This window comes from Struthio camelus, chromosome 2 (genome assembly GCF_040807025.1).
Source record: "Struthio camelus isolate bStrCam1 chromosome 2, bStrCam1.hap1, whole genome shotgun sequence".
Classification (NCBI taxonomy): Eukaryota; Metazoa; Chordata; class Aves; order Struthioniformes; family Struthionidae; genus Struthio; species Struthio camelus.
In genome coordinates, this window is record NC_090943.1 from 148192723 (window position 1) to 148210088 (window position 17366).

The 17366-nt window shown below is 39.0% G+C and overlaps 1 protein-coding gene across 2 annotated transcripts in view; it reads right to left on the bottom strand.

Annotated features, from left to right (window-relative positions):
• Positions 1-2580: 2580 nt before the first annotated feature.
• The window catches only part of PTDSS1 (phosphatidylserine synthase 1), a 33370-nt gene continuing 18584 nt past the window's right edge, over positions 2581-17366 (bottom strand). Inside the window, exons 7-13 of one of the 2 annotated variants that reach the window (XM_068932978.1) lie at positions 17212-17353; positions 16234-16346; positions 14137-14202; positions 8942-9041; positions 7961-8029; positions 7340-7409; positions 2581-5996 (exon numbers count right to left, since the gene is read on the bottom strand). In XM_068932978.1, coding sequence (XP_068789079.1) covers positions 5884-5996; positions 7340-7409; positions 7961-8029; positions 8942-9041; positions 14137-14202; positions 16234-16346; positions 17212-17353 — 673 coding nt within the window. In that variant the 3' untranslated portion in view covers positions 2581-5883. The remainder of the gene's footprint in view (positions 5997-7339; positions 7410-7960; positions 8030-8941; positions 9042-14136; positions 14203-16233; positions 16347-17211; positions 17354-17366) is intronic. The other variant, XM_068932979.1, reaches the window with a different exon arrangement.

Sequence of the window (17366 nt, forward strand, 5' to 3'; positions counted from 1 at the left end):
CTGTGATTTCTTCTCTCAGCTGACCACACACAAAATAAGTGGACTTCTTTTCCTAGGCTGATGAGAACATCTCAGTGTTAACACCTAGAAACCGTAGTAACCGCTAAAAGTCAGGTGCCCTGTTGAGGTTTCTGTGGCTAAGAGGATTTTCCAAACCTTTAAACAATACTCAGCATCTATTGGCCTTTAATGGGAAAAACGGGACTTCTTTGCAGATGGTATAAAGTTCTATATACTTACTGAAGCATATTGATCCTTTCTCAAATTTTGAGCCATATAAAGACATGCAGCAATAATTTGCACACAGCAGCTTCAGTTCCCCAAACAGGACTGAAAGGATGAGGGACAGCCTTATCTGAACAAGCAGACACAATCACGGCTTCATTACTACTGCCAGAAATTCAGACTCCTACAAGAGCATGCAGTACTGGGGATTGTGGCCTGGTCCAGCAGAATTCCTGGAAGCAACACCAAACAACCTTTTAAAACAGTGGTCATCCTGTCCCACCTCCGTGCCCCACACAAAGGGCAATGGTAACAGTGGTAAGATACAATCCAAAGCCAGAAGGATCCTGCCCACAGCTTTCTCCTGAGGAGCTTCTGGACAGATTTGTGCTTCCTTCCACCAGGGAAGGTACTTTGACAACAAATTGGTAGTGTGCATGTTTGGTAGAAACCAAAATAGAACTTTTGCTCTTGCTTTCCAAAGACTAGAGCTGTCATTTAACATTTTAATTAAAAGCCTCCTCAAAGCTACTCATTTGATTTTATTTTCCTTTGGTTGTTCCGCAGCAAGTTTGACAACACAGGCACTTTGCAGCCCTGTGTGTATGGCACATGTCATTAAGTTAACAGGAGTTATAAAGTCTTTAAAATCGAGCCAGGGTGGCTAACGCTAGTAGCCCCAAATTAGAAGCAACATTTGAAAATTCAGGTCACGTTTTTGTGTTTGTGTTATAGCATCACCTAGAGGCTACAAGTGAGATCAATGCCTATTGCCCTAGACATTGTGCATGTACATACACACACTTATATGTTTGCAAACGTTCACACACACAGTAGCCACTGTCACAGAGAGACAGCACTCAAATAGGCACTGAGCATTTTGATGAGAAAGTTCACTTGGTAGATATATACGTATACACACATACATATACACAAATATTTTATGCATTTTTTCAGCAAGAACCACTGAAATATGGAATTGAAGGTACAACAGTTGCAGAATATGCTTTGGATCAGGTCCATGGGAATGCTACTGCTGTAAATTCCCCTACTCCAAAAAATATTAAAGAAGTCATCCAGTTATTTCATGTTCATCTGCAAGCTGAGACCCATGAAAACTATGAAAATTAAACCCATGTGTATGCTTAGTATAGTCTGGCACTTACATTTTTGCTGATTATAGGAATTCAATGTTTACAGTTTACATTCTTTCCCAGACTTTCTTTTTTTTTCTCCCTGAACTGAAGCAAAGCTTCACTTGGTCTTACCAGAATGTAATTAAGACTGTGGAGGGCAGCAGGAACTGCTCCCTTGTGAGACAAAAAATGCCCAACCATGAGAGACCAGTCCTTATTTCTTTTCGAGAGATGGTGGAAACATTAAGATACAATCCAAATAAAGACACTTAGGAAGGAGCTGGAAATAAAATTTGATCCCAAATCAGTCGCCCAAGTCCTATGAGAGAACCATGACTTTAAAGATGAAAGAGATTTCACTTACCCGATTTTGAGGGAACTTGGATAAATTCTACTCGGCAGCTGTCCATAATAAATAGACACGTGAAAAACAACACTGCAGAAGGCTGCAAACACTGCAAAAGAACAATACCTGTTCTTAAGATGTTCTGTGCATGTATAGCAAACTGTACATTGTCAAGGCAACAGTGTTTAGCATCCTCCAGAAAAATGGAAAGAAACTAAGTATTTGTTCTTCTTCCAGATCCAAACTGCATCCCCAGGGCCATTCTGATAGTTTATGCATTGAATTCCCAATTCTAGGCCAATTATTACCTTGATTTACCATATAAAATGTGAAGAGCTAGTGTAAGAATGGAAACCATCTAACTATCTTCATGCTTTCTGATATGCCTTTCTGGACCCACGTGTGCCGAGAAGTGTGAAAGGAATCTCAGTAACTCCAGAAAGAGCTAGGGGCAGGCAGAACTGGTGCTAAGTAAAGCATGACCTAATAAGGTTAGTTACTTGCTAATAACCTGTTTTATTATTCTTTTACGGGAAGTCTGTTTGGTTTTTTTTTTGGCGCAGGTCTGTCATGAGACCATTCTGCAACTCAATTCTCCCATTCAACAGTAAAACAGAAAAAGAATAACTAAATTTAAGGCAGAGTTATCCTGTACACTAGAATCCTGAAAAGAAGCAGAGGGCATATTATCACTGTTCAGATTTTCAGATCTACTGCTCCAAAAATAATAAATTACAGCAAAACCTCAGTGTGCACTATACATTGATAAGGAACCACTGAATTAGTCAGTGTGCAATAGAAAATAAAATGTAATAGTCTCTTAAGGTAGTATGTAATCATTTCCTATGCCTTGCAGGTACAGACAAACACACATACCGGTGACATGGGTTGATTTACTGAGTTATTGCAAAATACAATACTTTGCAATCAATACAGAGCAACTCTATTCCAAACTATTAAATACATGGTTACACCTGTGTCCTCTTGTGATAACATGGTAAAAAGTAAAGTTTTAACTACTGGAACATCAAATGACTGTCTTCAGAAAAGAGTAACAAAAGTTCTGGTTGAAATCACACTCTAAATATTTGATTAGATACTGTATATGATCTATATAGCAACTTTAATACTGGAATCCAGTATTCATGGCTAGATCTTCATATCTGCATCTTAAAACTCTCCATTTCTACTTCATCCACTACTTTAAAAGTTCTTGTCACTATCCTCTGCTTATGCCATGCTGCCTTGAATTAGCCTCCCTTCAATGACTGACATTACTCATGGACAGCCTCTGGAGGGCAAATTCAGACCTCTCAACAGCAGAGGGGGCGATCACTAGAGGACAGAGAAAAGAACATTAGAAGCAGGAAAGTAAGAAGGAGAGAATGCGATAGAACAAGTAGTTAGAAAGAGGACAGTGCATCCGTGACTATTACAAAATACTGTTCAAGCAGCAGAATTCATACATGGATGCTAGTTACTAAACAGCACAGTGATTTGTCATTTTAGGTGTTACACACATACAAAGTTCAGCAATAGTGCAGTAAATGATAAAATTGGGATCACTTCAGATTTACAGCAGTGATCAAAAGCACCTTTCCCACGTCCGCCTGCGCAAAGTTCACTTCCAAAGAAGATGGGGCAGAAAATGCAGTTGTCAGTCAGCAGAGGACTTGCGAGAACACACGTGAATTCCAGCCAGAACTGCTGAGAAAGGACAGGAAGTGCCATTTTCCAAAGCGCACTTGACACATTTACTTAGTTGCCCCCCCTCCCTAGCCCTCTCTCCTTTGAAAGGAGTAAAAAAAAAAAAAAAGGAAAAAAAAATTAAAGTAAAAAAGCATCATGGGAAATATTTAAAATGTGCTGTCAAACAACATTTCTTCAAGGCCTGTGCTGTTGTAATAGCATACAGAAGTCAACTTCCAACAAGATGACATTCATATTTGCCTTTTTAATATTTTGAGGGTGCAACTCAGTAGCGCGAGCGCTAGTTCTGCATTTACAAAATGTGTGTTTGTTCCCACCATACACAGGCAAGGAGACATTGCACTTCAGCACCTGCTTGCACAGGTAAGCTTTGCATACACAATTGGTGCATATACACTTTGCAGTACAAAACAGGCTCTCACCTTTAAAAACAACAGTACTTAAAATATCTAAACCATTAAACTTCCAACCTCTTGCTTTGGTATTGAATCAATAGAAAATTTACAATGCCGATCTTCAGTCTTACATAGACTGAGGTATTAACCAAGACAATAAAAAATTAACAAGTCTGAATATTCAAAGAAAGCTACAAATACATTCATCAATACATAGCGCACCACAGACAAAGACAATATAAATGAATTGCCAATATGAATGAAAGCAGAATATTTGCAGGAAAGTCTGAAAATGTTCCTATCATATTTCTTATGTAACATTTAATGTCACTGTAGCAACAATGACAATAGCAGCTTCCATTAAAAGTTAGTTCTGAAATTGTACACACTGTGTTTGATTGAAAGGGGTGATGGGAAACACAGGGCCTCTGAGGAGTTCAGCAGCAACACTGTAAGTGCATTGAAAATGTTGATAATCTGTGGCACATATGAATTTTATGGGTTACATGGGCTACATTTTTCTATTTACAGTATCATACACTTGTATAAATTCTCTGCTGCATTATTTTTTAGTACATACTCTATGGCAAATTACCGTTAACATTATTCATAGAAAAAGGAAATCCTGGTTTATTATGAAAACTAGTGACTACTGGATATTATTTATCCTTGCTTAACCTATCCACCTCTCCAAACCCCATGAATCCCAAAAATCTAGTTGGCACAAAAGTGTTTTGCTAACATAATACACAAACTGATTGCTCTTGCAATCAGGTCTTGCAATTGACCTCTGACTTAACCACTTTGCTCACTGCTGGAAAATCATCCTCTTTGCTAGAGGTCAGAATTAGTATGTTTCCAGAAAAATCTATACAAGGGAGTCACTTTGCTGCTGGTTATCTGATTGCATGTTAGGAAATATCAAAACAACGTGGTATATCACAGTAGTATCATGCTATCCCTTAGACACCGAACACTACAGCAGTGTCTTCAGAGATTTGTTTATAGGAGTAGTAAGCAACTTAACTTCAGTGAAAAACTGCTCCTCATCAGGCTTGGTAGGGTATCAGAGCCTTCAAAGCAGTTTCTAAAAATCAAAGGAGTCGGGATTTCTTCGTTCCAGCTGAGGCAGAGGCAAATCAAAGGAGAGTGGAGAGGAACTCTGTACAAAATGCAGTACAGCTGAAAGAATGACACATCTGCTAACTTGCACTTCAAGATGCAACACACATCTCCGTAAAAAAGAAAAATTAACTAAATGACGTGACATCTGTCCCTGAGGGCAGGAGGCACAGCCCTCTTTACTTTCCAACAGGTTTTCATATAGATATTTTTAAAAAGCTTAAAGAAATAGAACATGTAACAATCAAGCAGAAGGAAAATACAGAACAAAAGAGCCATATTTGAAAGTCAATTCACGTCCTTTGCAAGAAACATGGACCCATCTCTTAGCTGGTAAAACCCTGTCACCAGGTTGAAAGAGCCTTTAAATAAAAGTAAGTAGCTGGATACAAGTATGGAATTTTCGTATACTCACTAACTGCTGAATGGAAAAGTTTAGTTGTCAGACTGTGAAAGAAGGGCAGAGGTGCTTTTCGTCAAAAGACTGCGTACTTTTCTAGACAACAACTAAACAAAAACACAGTAAAATAATAAAATCCAACCAACCATGCCAACTGCTTATCAGTTTACTAACCTTTGTGTTTATGTCCTCAACTAAGATAATAAAAACTCACTTGTAACACCTGAAGATAAAACAGTGTGCACCTGCTACAACAAAACTATTTTTCTTTCCAGCACACTCTTCATTAGCTTTTGGTGCCACATGCTGAAGAAATTAGATTTAATTCAGTGAATGGCAAGTGACAGCAGGCAATGATTTGCAATACACTAGTGGCTCCATCTTGAAAGATACTAGGCCCTGTTGGTTGCTGAAAAGCTGGCCGCTTTCCTCAACAGCTCCTCTTCTAAATTTTAAATTTAAAATCAATCTCCCACTCAGAAAGTCAGAGTCAGGTCCAATTTCCTCTGCCATCTCTAGTCACGCTGCAGGACGTCTTCGAGACTCTTCTTATTTCTTGCCAATTCCATTGGTTACTTTTGATTTGGAGTGACGATTCCTCCTTCTAGATGAATGGCTTTCATTATTGACTGAATGTTTTGGCGGACTGTTGTCAGCGCCTGCTGAGAAATAAACAGTTTTTTGACATACATACATTTGGCATTCACAAGCTCTTGATTTAAAGGTAGTAAGGTTTTCTAGAGCTACAACCTTTACAGTAGGGATTAGCTCAGGCTACTATGACCTGGTTGGTACTTGCACTCCATCTAGTGGCCTCATTTAAAAAAGCAGTTCTTAAGACTTCTGTACAATTCATTCCTCAAAATATCAGAAGTTTGCTAGAGCAGAATAAAACAGGGAAACATCCTCCGTTTCAAGTGGCATCAATAATTTAAATCTCCAAACTTATTACTGGCAGATACTACTATCAGAAATTAAGAACTGAGAAAGTGGGGTCACAGAAATACTGGAATTTCTTGTATATTTCTTGTTTTCAATTTTTCACATCGTATCTCACATTTAATTCTGAGAAAGCAAAGGGAGAAAACATAGGCTGAAACAAACGTTCAAGAGAAAAACACAAAAGAAACTAAAGTTTGCAACTAATGAGGCAGCAGATAAAAATCAGAGAACAAGGAGTTCCTAGGCCAGATTCGCCTGCCATATCAAATTGGAAAAAATATATTTTGAATGAAAGCATATTTTCTCCAAAATATAAAAATCTACCAACTTATTAAACTGAGAATAAATTAACACCAGCATCTAGAAAATTCACATATGAAATATAAAGAATTTTGCTGCATAGGTGCTTTTCAAGCATATAATAAATTGGAAATACTTTTAAACAATACAAATACACCTGGAGTATAAGCTCTGATAGAGGTAGTTTCTTGTTCTTTTCCAATAGGTAAGTCCACACTGAAGAGGTAAAGGAGGAGACAAGTAACTTAACCGACCTCCAGTGTAGGGAAAAGAAGTCAGAGAAGTGAGCTGCCTTTGCCTAGGACAGACAAAGCTGTTCACGATTATCAGCACTGCACTGGCTAGATAAGCGCCAATAAGAACATAAGTCACAGGGCACATTCTTCACTACTCCTTAACAGGTAGGAATAGAAGCACACTTCACATTCAAGTGTTTACTTAAAATCAAATACGGAATATTCAGGGAGAAAATCTGTTCAGAACAGTTATGAAATGCATAATCCCCTCAATCTACAAGGATGGTCTGGAATAGCAGCAGAAAATGAAGTTCCCTCATTAAAAAATAAATATATTTTAAAGAGTTAGAAGAAAAAAGGCAGTAAAAATAGACAGCCTTATAGATGATTTATCTGCATAGCTGCTGCAGGGATTTCTAAGTAAAAGAACTTGTCTCCAAGGTAAGTTTCTCAAGCCTTGTTTCCTAGTGCTGACCCTTAATTCCAATATTACCACTTTAAGAATGTACATGCAAAGGTGCCAATACCTCTACTGAATTTAGAATGAAGCCAGGAAGCATCTGGACTGTATGGGCTGTCTTCACTTTCTGACAAGGTCTGCAAAAACCAAGAGGGACACATGTCATTAGGATGTTGGTTCTTGTGATTGGTGCTTCTCTTGTCCAGATAAAGTTTGCTATTAGACTTGTAAATTTAAACTATGGCAGAAGTCCTGACAAAACGCTCCGCCAATACTTAAGTCTCTTTCCTTCCTGGTTAAGAGGTACAACATTATGATACGACAAGAACATAATATGTCAAGTGATCTGTTGTGTAATGAAGTATTTTTAATATTCTTCTAGCGTTCCACCTACATAATGGGGACATTAGCTAACTATTTCTCCCTGAATGCTTTGCTAAAATTACAGCCCCATTTTGAGTAACTAAGAGGACAGCACTCTAAGAGGACAGCATTCTTTAGAAGTCACAGTGTAATTTGGGATCTGTCCAACGCCTGCTGAATTCAGAGTTCTTTCTACTGACTTCAGCTGGACTCTGGACCATCCCCCTCTCCCCATGTACGCTAGCTTTGGTAAAGAATTCAAACGCATAGGAGCTTTGCAGTTTAACTCCTGTATAAAATTTAAAAAGACTTCCTAATAAAGTACCTTCTCTCGGTGGCCGTAGTATTCCGCGTACCAAACCATACCATATAAACACAGGAAAGTTGTAAAGGCCTAAACAAGGGAGAAGGAAAATAAAAAATATCTGTAAAACTTTTCACAAATTCTTTGCCGGTTCAAGGACATTCGAATCCCTGAAGATTCAGCATTTAGAGACTTTCCTGCTCTGTTTGTGTCTGTACCTTTACCAGGATGAAAAAGACCTGCGTTCCAAGTTCAGGGTATGCATACATGGTGCCATCTTGGGGCACGCAGACCAGTTCTGCGTGAGAATACATACAAACCACTCACATACACACAGGATCCACTGTCAATATGATTTTTCCCCCCTTCATCACACTATACTAGTCATCCTACAAAGGCACTTGGTAAGCAGGTACGTTATCAGGAACATAAGGCTGTGAGAAAAAAAAAAAAACTCTCCTTCCCCCTTCCCGCTGCCCCATGCTTCAGGCTGGATTACGTATCTGGTTTTGTGGTGCTCTGATCTGGGAAGCGATTCAATACTTTTTCTCCTCTGAAGTTTTACGAATAAAATCATAAACAATAAGGTTGCTTATGCAATTTTAAGATGTCAGTGTGAGACAACATACATTATTTATTAGTGCCACTCATTAGAACCCACTGGAAAGGAACAGGAGTTATTGGAAGCATCTCCAAACTTATCCTCAGTTGAACTGGTATTTTCTCTCATAAAGATAAAAAGCTCTGTAACTAGCTTTTGTTTCATTGCTACCTTCCAAAACACCAGTACACTCAGCTATGTAAAGACATGAGGAAAGAGTTATTCTAGTCACTTCAAAGTATGTTCTCAATGATCTCACATTTGCTTTTTCTAGGACATGCATCTTTACCAGCATTCCCCCACAACAGTCCCCTGCTGTCACTGTTCCACAGAGGAAGTTATTTAGAAGCTTTCAACACTTTCACTGTGCTCTATGTTTCACATAAAAAAATCTCACTCACCACACAAAGAAGCCAAAACACAACATACAGTATTTGTGTTTTGGAAAAAAGATCTTGTCCAAACTTTATGCACACAATAGCTTCAAGAAAAGCAATAACCCTGTGGGTAAAGGAAGGAGAGAGAAAAAAAAAAAAGAAAGGTTACAAACACTAGGGATGTAACATATACGCGCACAAACCAAATTTCAGACTGTCAGCTCTAAACAAGCACTACTCTCTAACGAAGCACTAAGTGAAATTCTTTGGGAAACGTATTTTTCTTTCTACATGCATAAACAGCATACAAAAAGTGATAGACTGGCAGTTCACACTTCCCTGAGCCTCTGCTTGTTCAGGGAACAAGCAGGAGCGTGTGCAACAGCAAAGAGTTTCTGTTTTCACCTACTACTGTGCTTCAGCCATCACAAGATTTAAGTCTCATCTCCATGCTGAGCAACCAACAGACTCCCTGTTGGGTCAGCTAAGAAACTGTGATTTGAATGTTTCTGTCAGACATAACCAACCTCATCTACTACAGGTCTACATAGGTCTTTAGGTGGTAACTACTCTGGTTGCTTCAGATGGAATTTAGAAAGAAAATCAATGCTAATGGCATTCCAAATCTCTGAGAGCGCACTCGTGATCTGGTTTATGTGTAAAACCCAGGTCAGAACAGAAGATTTGCGGAGAAATTTAAGAGGGAAAATTGCAGCATTTACTTTCCTATCTGGCATTGTAAGAATCAAAACAAGCATCTCCAGCTCTTTGATATCACCAGATAAATATATCTGTTGATATCAGAGAGATCTCTCTGATACCACCATATATTTACACCTTTTCAGGCCCAAAGATATGGAGAAACATGCCCACAGCTTCATGTGGGATGAGGGGTTATGAATCCAAAGCTTCTATCTCCTGCCACAGATATATGTTCAGTTTGTATAGGTCCTGGATATAAAATCACATCTTCTTAACATAAACCCTAGCACAATAATACTTACTGGTGCAGCAACAATGTAGAACACTGACTCTTCTCAAGCTGAAGCAAATCTACTAATTGTATAAGCGTTTAATACTTAAGTAGATCAATATTAACTGACTTTGAGATTGTACATGAACACACACATGTACACTCCTCCTCAAATGTGTGCAGTTAAACTTACCACCAGGTCAAGCTTCCTGGTCTGCCAAGCTAGACGCCAGAGGACACATTCCCTACCAGCACTCTCCACAACCAAGGAGCTGCCAAAAGTAGCTCTAACGCTTGGCAGACGAGCCCCAGCTCCCCAGTGAAAGAGGAATTAAAAAAACGTACGCATGACAACCACTAGTATGGTAGAGATGGTCCTGAAGCAAGGAATACATTGCAGTTGCTTTTGTGCTATTGAATACAAATTACAGCATACTCAGTAAGGCCTGTAAACAGAGGACCAGCTGACTCTCAGAAGTGCCCACTTCTGATCTGGTAAGCAAACCCTGTCCTCCTTGAGCAGAGGACTGGAAATACTTGACCAGACTGCCCTGGTAGTCTGCTCCTTTGGTGGTTCCGAGGTACTACAAGGCCAATGGCCCAATATGCACATGAAAGACAACTTCTGAATCTCAGTTTCCTGTGTGCTTATCTAGGACAAAAGCTATAGAGCACATCCAAAATTAGTGTAGGTAAATCAGCACAGCCCTACAGACCTTAGATGATAAATACTATTTTATACTACACAGACCTCCAGCTCTAGAAATTTATAATAGCAGAATCTCCTTAAAAGGGGATTATGGAAGAAGAGCGGGACATATTAAGTTCTACTCGTTATATCTTATTTCCTTGCAAATAAGAATTCAGAAGAATAATTTTAAAACTCTTTATTCAAAAATATTAGCACTACCAGGAAATTTTGAAGAAGTTTATGCATGTGAAATGCCGTCATGGTGAAGTGCCTTTAATATTTGTTAGAGTTTGAAATCGCCAAGGGTGGCAGTCAGAGCCACCTTTCTGTGTTATGCAGCTTTTCACAATACATTTTAAATTATTGTTTCAACTGCTTCTTGTCTCATTTTCCCTCATGAAAACCCTTACAGACCACAAATCAAAAACAGAGCAGTGCAAAACATTCCACAGTGGACTACAGAAAGACACCTTAAAATTCTGAAAGTAATACCTAATTGACCAATACCTCAAACTATTGAGATGCATACTAGTATAAGACTTGACAGCTGCTCTACTCTATAGGGTCACCAGTTATTTCTATTTCTTGGTTTTATATTATTTTTACTGATTTAGCTGAGAAAGAAAACAAATAGTTAAATTAAAGTACAGCAAACAGGAACAAAAAGACCACTACCAGGAAACACATATACACGGATTTGATATACTTGAAGCTATAAACAAAACGATAGGCTATTTCCAACAGAGTGACTCAAAAAATTATACAGCTGTTTGTGCTGCATTTATACATTCTTCCTCCTATTTTTGTTAAGAACACTTCGGCTTCTCATTGTTCAAAAGCACATACAATTAAAGAAACGGTAAACCACAGGAGAGAATAATGCTAATAGTGAAAGGTGCTAGCGTTCTCCTAAAGGCAGGCGGGAATCTCCATGTTGCTTTAGATTCCTGTGCCAAAGAACTAAATACACTAAGTTTTTATTCAATAGAAAAGCTCTTCTAAAAACCTGACAGGCACCCCTTTTTGAAAGGCTGCATCTTAATGAAAATAGTGCAGTTTCCAGCAGATCTGTTGCACTGGCTATATTCACGCCTTAAGTCATTTACTGTCCATCTGTTGAGACTTACATTACAGTACACACTTAAGCTGCAGAGTACACAGTTTAATAAACACGAAGCTTTGAGTTTAATTACTCCCATGGTTAGGTTGTTACAAATGCAATGTGTGCCTTTAAGTGTCTCACGATTTCAATAACTTTTCATATCAGTGGTGTTTGGGGAAATAATATTCTATATACTTGCTTTTAATGGCTTCATAAATTAACTATTCAAGATAATTAAATTACTGGAAGAGTGCTATTTTTCCAATACACAGCAGGAACTCCTAGTGCAGCTGTGTTTTTTCCTGGTAGACTACAGAAACAAGCAGTATCAAGGAAATTACTTGTTCCATGCTCACTTCCCACCATCAAATCAAACTGTAGACCAATATTCTCTTGCAGTTGTTATGCAATCTCAAAAAGATATCTGAATATCTATTTACTGATATATAATACACTAACACGTTCCGTGAGAGCTCTGTACCAATGGTGATGGTTGCTGTAACCCTTAACAATTTCTCATAGCCAGAAGGCAAACACTCAGCATCACATTTCCCTTTGTCTTGCAAAAGAGTAGTTTTACATTCTTTCTCTGGGATGAAACAGAAAAGTTCATCTTTCTTGATAGGGCAGAACTTAAACTCTCCCCCCAAAATTATAAAACTATTTAATGTTATTACTTAATTACCATCTATAGTTGAGAAATCTTTCTTTTTCATCTAAACATCCTAATCCCTTAATCATTTAAAAACAGACTTCATTAAAATGCCCGCATTTAAGCAGAAGTCTCTAAAATATTAATACAGTTCATCTCTAGCTAGTAAGATGTTTACGCACAGAGCAAGGTTTTTTTGATTCTAGTAGTACATTAAGTAGTCATACTAACTGTGTGATTAGTCATCTTCAATGCTAAAGCGTCATCTGTACCAAACCCAGAAAGACAAGCTACTCTGCAATGATCATTAAAAAGGGCCAGTGTATTTTTAAGGACTACACATGTTACGGTCTCTCGTTAGGAATCATAATGCACACTTTGATCCTGTGAGAGCAGGGTTGGGAGGAGGAGGTTCTTCCCTAAGTAAGCAGGTTTAGGTTTACAGGAAATATTTTTAACTCCTACTGAACATCAGTAAAACTAAACAAGAACAAAGAGTTACTACCTTTTGTATGTCCATCAGATGTTATGATCACAACTTGAAGACAGTAATACAGTCATCCAGGAAGGTGATAAGTCAGTGAAAGAGGTGAATATTTAAGTCCAGCCAAACCCAAGGAGACATGTGCCATGTTCTCCAGGGTACATTTAAAACAAGAGCAGAAATACCTTGAATTACATTGCAGCATGCTCTGCTCTCATCTCAATTAACTGTTGAGAAAGGGGTGCTATTTCAGATAGCGTGGTACACCTGGATACAAGCCTTCCTGCTCAGCACTGTTCCTAAAACATGGCGACACCCCGAGACTAACAGCAAAGGCAAGAGACTGTTTGCTAAAGCACTATCTTTAAATTAGATTTGAGCATTTCATAGCTCATTGGAATGCTATTCTAATTTAAGACAGTAATAGCTTCTTCTGTTAAATATGAAAGTGGTTCAGACAATTCTGAAGATGAGAAATACACTAAACTTGAAAATCAAAATGAAATAGCTGTTTTAATTTAAAATCACAGCTATCAGAAATGAGCTCCTTGAATAGGATCTTTATACATACACATACACACATATAGTTTATTAAGATTTAATTTAACATCTTCTGTGTTTGCCCATTTGTAAGCTTTCCAGCCATAAATCAAAATGGACTCTACTATATTGCTTACTTACAAGAACCTCTACTATACTGCTTATTGACAAGAATGCTACAACAGCACATGCTTCTGGTCTTGAGACTAGTACATTTCAGTCAAGGAAGTTCTCCCTAGATGCAATCTTGCAGTCTCTTCGTTTAAAGGCCTCCTCTGAGAGACGCGTTGAAAGAGACTGTAGCCAAAATACAGTGGTTTTCTTTTTCTCTTTGAGAACAGAATAGAAACAGTTCATAACTGTGGTTAGTTTCAGTCTTTTGTTGCAAGTCCGCTAACAGCAGCAGTGCTCACCTTGACAGCCAGGTAAGTAATAACCTAGCAACAGGTAAGGAACAGCTGCAAAAGCTTTTCCTTTCTCACATGATTGAGAATATGGGCAGCAAGGCCAATGCTTCTCTGAAGAAGCCCATCTTTATCCAGCAATTTCTAGTTTTTCCTTTTGTTCTTCTCCTTATGCCTAGCATCACTTCCCACGCTCTATCTCCAAATCTAGGATTTTCCTTTCCGCTGAACTAACAGAAAAATCTGTCTGTACTGTTCTTTATATTAAAAGCAACACTAGACAGGGACTGGCTTCGTGCAAGGTCTGTTCCTGCATGGGACACGTTCCTAACACTTGTGCAAGGGCTTCAGATTTGTACACAAGAACACTTACCCAAACACCCAGCACTGAGTTCCCACCCTCTTGCACTGCGTATCTGTGAGGTAGGCATAGTATTGCCTGCAAAGGAAAATACAAGAAAATTCTTTAATGAAATTGAAAGTTCCCAAAATATTTACATTTAGAAAACTAGTTTAATGTTACAAACGGATTAATACTGAAAATAAAATGCTGATGGTTGAAATCACATGCAATCACACTGGAAGTCTACCAAATGGCTTCAGTTCTAGTAGAGCAGACTATCACAGGTATTGAATAGCTCAAAATAATGCAGAAAACAGTCCTGAGAGCAGGAAGCATGGTGGACAACAAGTTAAGCATGAGCTAGCAATGTGTCCCTGTGGCCAAGAAGGCCAATGGGATCCTGGGGTGCATGAGGCAGAGTGTTGCCAGCAGGTGGAGGGAGGTGATCCTCCCCCTCTATTCAGCCCTGGTGAGGCCTCACCTGGAGTGCTGTGTCCAGTTCTGGGCTCCCCACTACAAGAGAGACATGGAGCTCCTGGAGAGAGTCCAGTGAAGGGCTACAAAGGTGATGAGGGGACTGGAGCATCTCTCCTATGAGGAAAGGCTGAGAGAGCCAAAAGGCTGGGCCTGTTCGGCCTGGAGAAGAGAAGACTGGGAGGGGATCTGATCAATGTGTACAAGTATCTGAAGGGAGGGTGTCGAGAGGATGGGGCCCGACTCTTCTCCGTGGTGCCCAGTGACAGGACAAGAGGCAATGGGCCCAAACTGAAGCACAGGCCGTTCCATCTGAACCTGAGGAAAAACTTCTTCACTGCGAGGGTGACTGAGCACTGGAACAGGTTGCCCAGAGAGGTTGTGGAGTCTCCTTCCTCGGAGATATTCAAAACGCAATCCTGTGCAATGTGCTGTAGATGAGCCTGCTTGAGCAGGGGGGTTGGACTAGATGATCTCCAGAGGTCCATTCCAACCTCAGCGATTCTGTGAAGTATGACAGTACCCAAACCAGCAGGCTAAAAAAGCTACATATTTTCCTTCTGTCTCTCCACTGACTCTTCAATTCTTTTAGGGAAAGTACAACAGCTTCAAAAGAATTAGAGAATCCCTCACTTCTTCTGCACTTTGTCTTTTAATCTAACAACTGCAATTTCTCGAGATATACGGGTCTGAATCTTGGAAGAAACTGAATCTGGGTTTCCCACATTTAGGGCAAGTGCTCTAACCACTGACACGTTATCCTCTCAAGACTAGAGTAGAATATCTGCCTTATCTTGGAAGTGGTCTGGACACCATTCTAGTCCGTTCTTTACCCTCCAAAATGTTTTGAGTACAATGAGGGGAACCCCAAGGATGTGAGACCAAAGTTTCTTTTTCAGACTCTGTCTCTCTGATTTCAACTGACAGATGGGGAAGACAAGTGTTATTAATCCAACAAAATAAGACTGGTTTAAAGACAGAGACTTTTACAGATTGGAAGTACCATAAAAATACTTAAAAGCTCATCTATACAGAAGCTTTTAGATGTTGAAGGTGATCCAGCTAACAGTGTGAAATCACTGCCCATAACTCAAGAGATTAAATAGCTATAAAAGATGCTGAATTTTAGGAATAAAGCAACACAAGGCTGCTATTTCATCGTCCAAGGTAATGTCACTTTACCCTTGAATGGGAACAAGACAATTGGCTGTTTGAATAAATGCTATTTCCTACCTCAGCTCCTTATTTCTGCTTCTTTGTAGGAGCTTAAGTAAGAAAACTCAACAACTCTACTTTCCCTCATCTGGACTTCTGTGAGCATCTGACTCATGAAAGCAGGTACTTTTGCCTGTAATCCTCAAGGATGCTACATTCAGCTAATTCACAACACAGGCAGATGCTATACAAACAGAAGACTAAACAGGCAGTTCGGTATCCCTATAAAAATCAATTTTCATACAAATTTTATGTTATTACTGTACTGGGCAGAAAAAAAGCTTTACTGAAAAGCGATGGTTGCTGCCATACCCATAGTAAAACAAAAGCATAAATTTCTTGAAATGTGCTGTATTTATTTACAAATTATATGCAGTCTTTGGGTGTCTAGAAGTCAAGGTACTCTAAAGGTAAGACAAACCACGGAAACAAAATTACCTTACAGTGGGTGCTGTGATAATTCCTATGAAGAGAATTCTCCCCCAGCTTAAAGGGTGGCTTGCTTGAAACACAAAGATATGTTTCAAAAAGAACGTGTTCAACTCAGTCAGCTAAAAAGAAGAAGTCAGTTAATAAGTCAGTTATGTTTTGTGCTGTAGACATCTGTGTTCAACTGACATGACACTTATGGAATTACTATAGAAAACATGCTAAGATTAACATGATAACTACCTAAGGACAACCATCCGTCCTCCACGGCAGCTTTGCTGGTTGGACTGGGCGTTTTAAGAGCCTAAAATTCCTACTCTAGGACAAGCAAGGAATATACCGATGAAACAAACAATTCTCCCCTAGCCACCTCTAAAAAAGCACTTGGTCTATTTCCAGACGCCCATTAACGGGCCAGATACTAATTTGTACTGCAAAGGCCTTTTGGAAACTATTATACCCTAAATCAAGTATGAATGATTGAGGCAAATTTGATAAGGAGCAGAAGAGATTCTAGATATAAAATTCAAACACTTCTGTTTCTCATTTTAAAAACTAAATTCAACAAATTGAAAAAAACAAACTGTTTTTAGTGACGTCTTTCAGCATTTGCATGACTAAGCACACAAGCAGCTGGGACATATCTCGCTGGACCAAGGCAGAACTCTGAGTATCAGTGATCCATCCAACAGTCAATGGGAGAAAAACCTATCTAGCAGTTTTTAGAACTGTATCAATTGCAAATAATAATCTGATGGCCAGTACAGCAACGTGTAACATTTGTTTTTTCCACAGATTCTGTAATTACACTCCTAAACCATGACATAACTCATGTGAACAATGCTCTGACCAGTTTTGTATTATCAACTCATTTAATTGTGCATTTCAATGACAGACATGCATTGCATTAGCGTATCTTCTAGCCAAACACCGCCAATAAGTAACTGGGCTGATGGCAGCTTTCTTTTCACAGAACTTATTTCCTACCTGCCAGATGATCATGAAAAGGTAGATTCCAGCCACTCTTTGAAATGAAGACTTTGGGTCAAACCAGCGAACATAGGTCCAGCTTGCTGGGGTGAACTGTAATACAGCTCTTTTGATTTTCCCTGTGGTTGTGTGAATGTCCCTAGAAAAAGAGA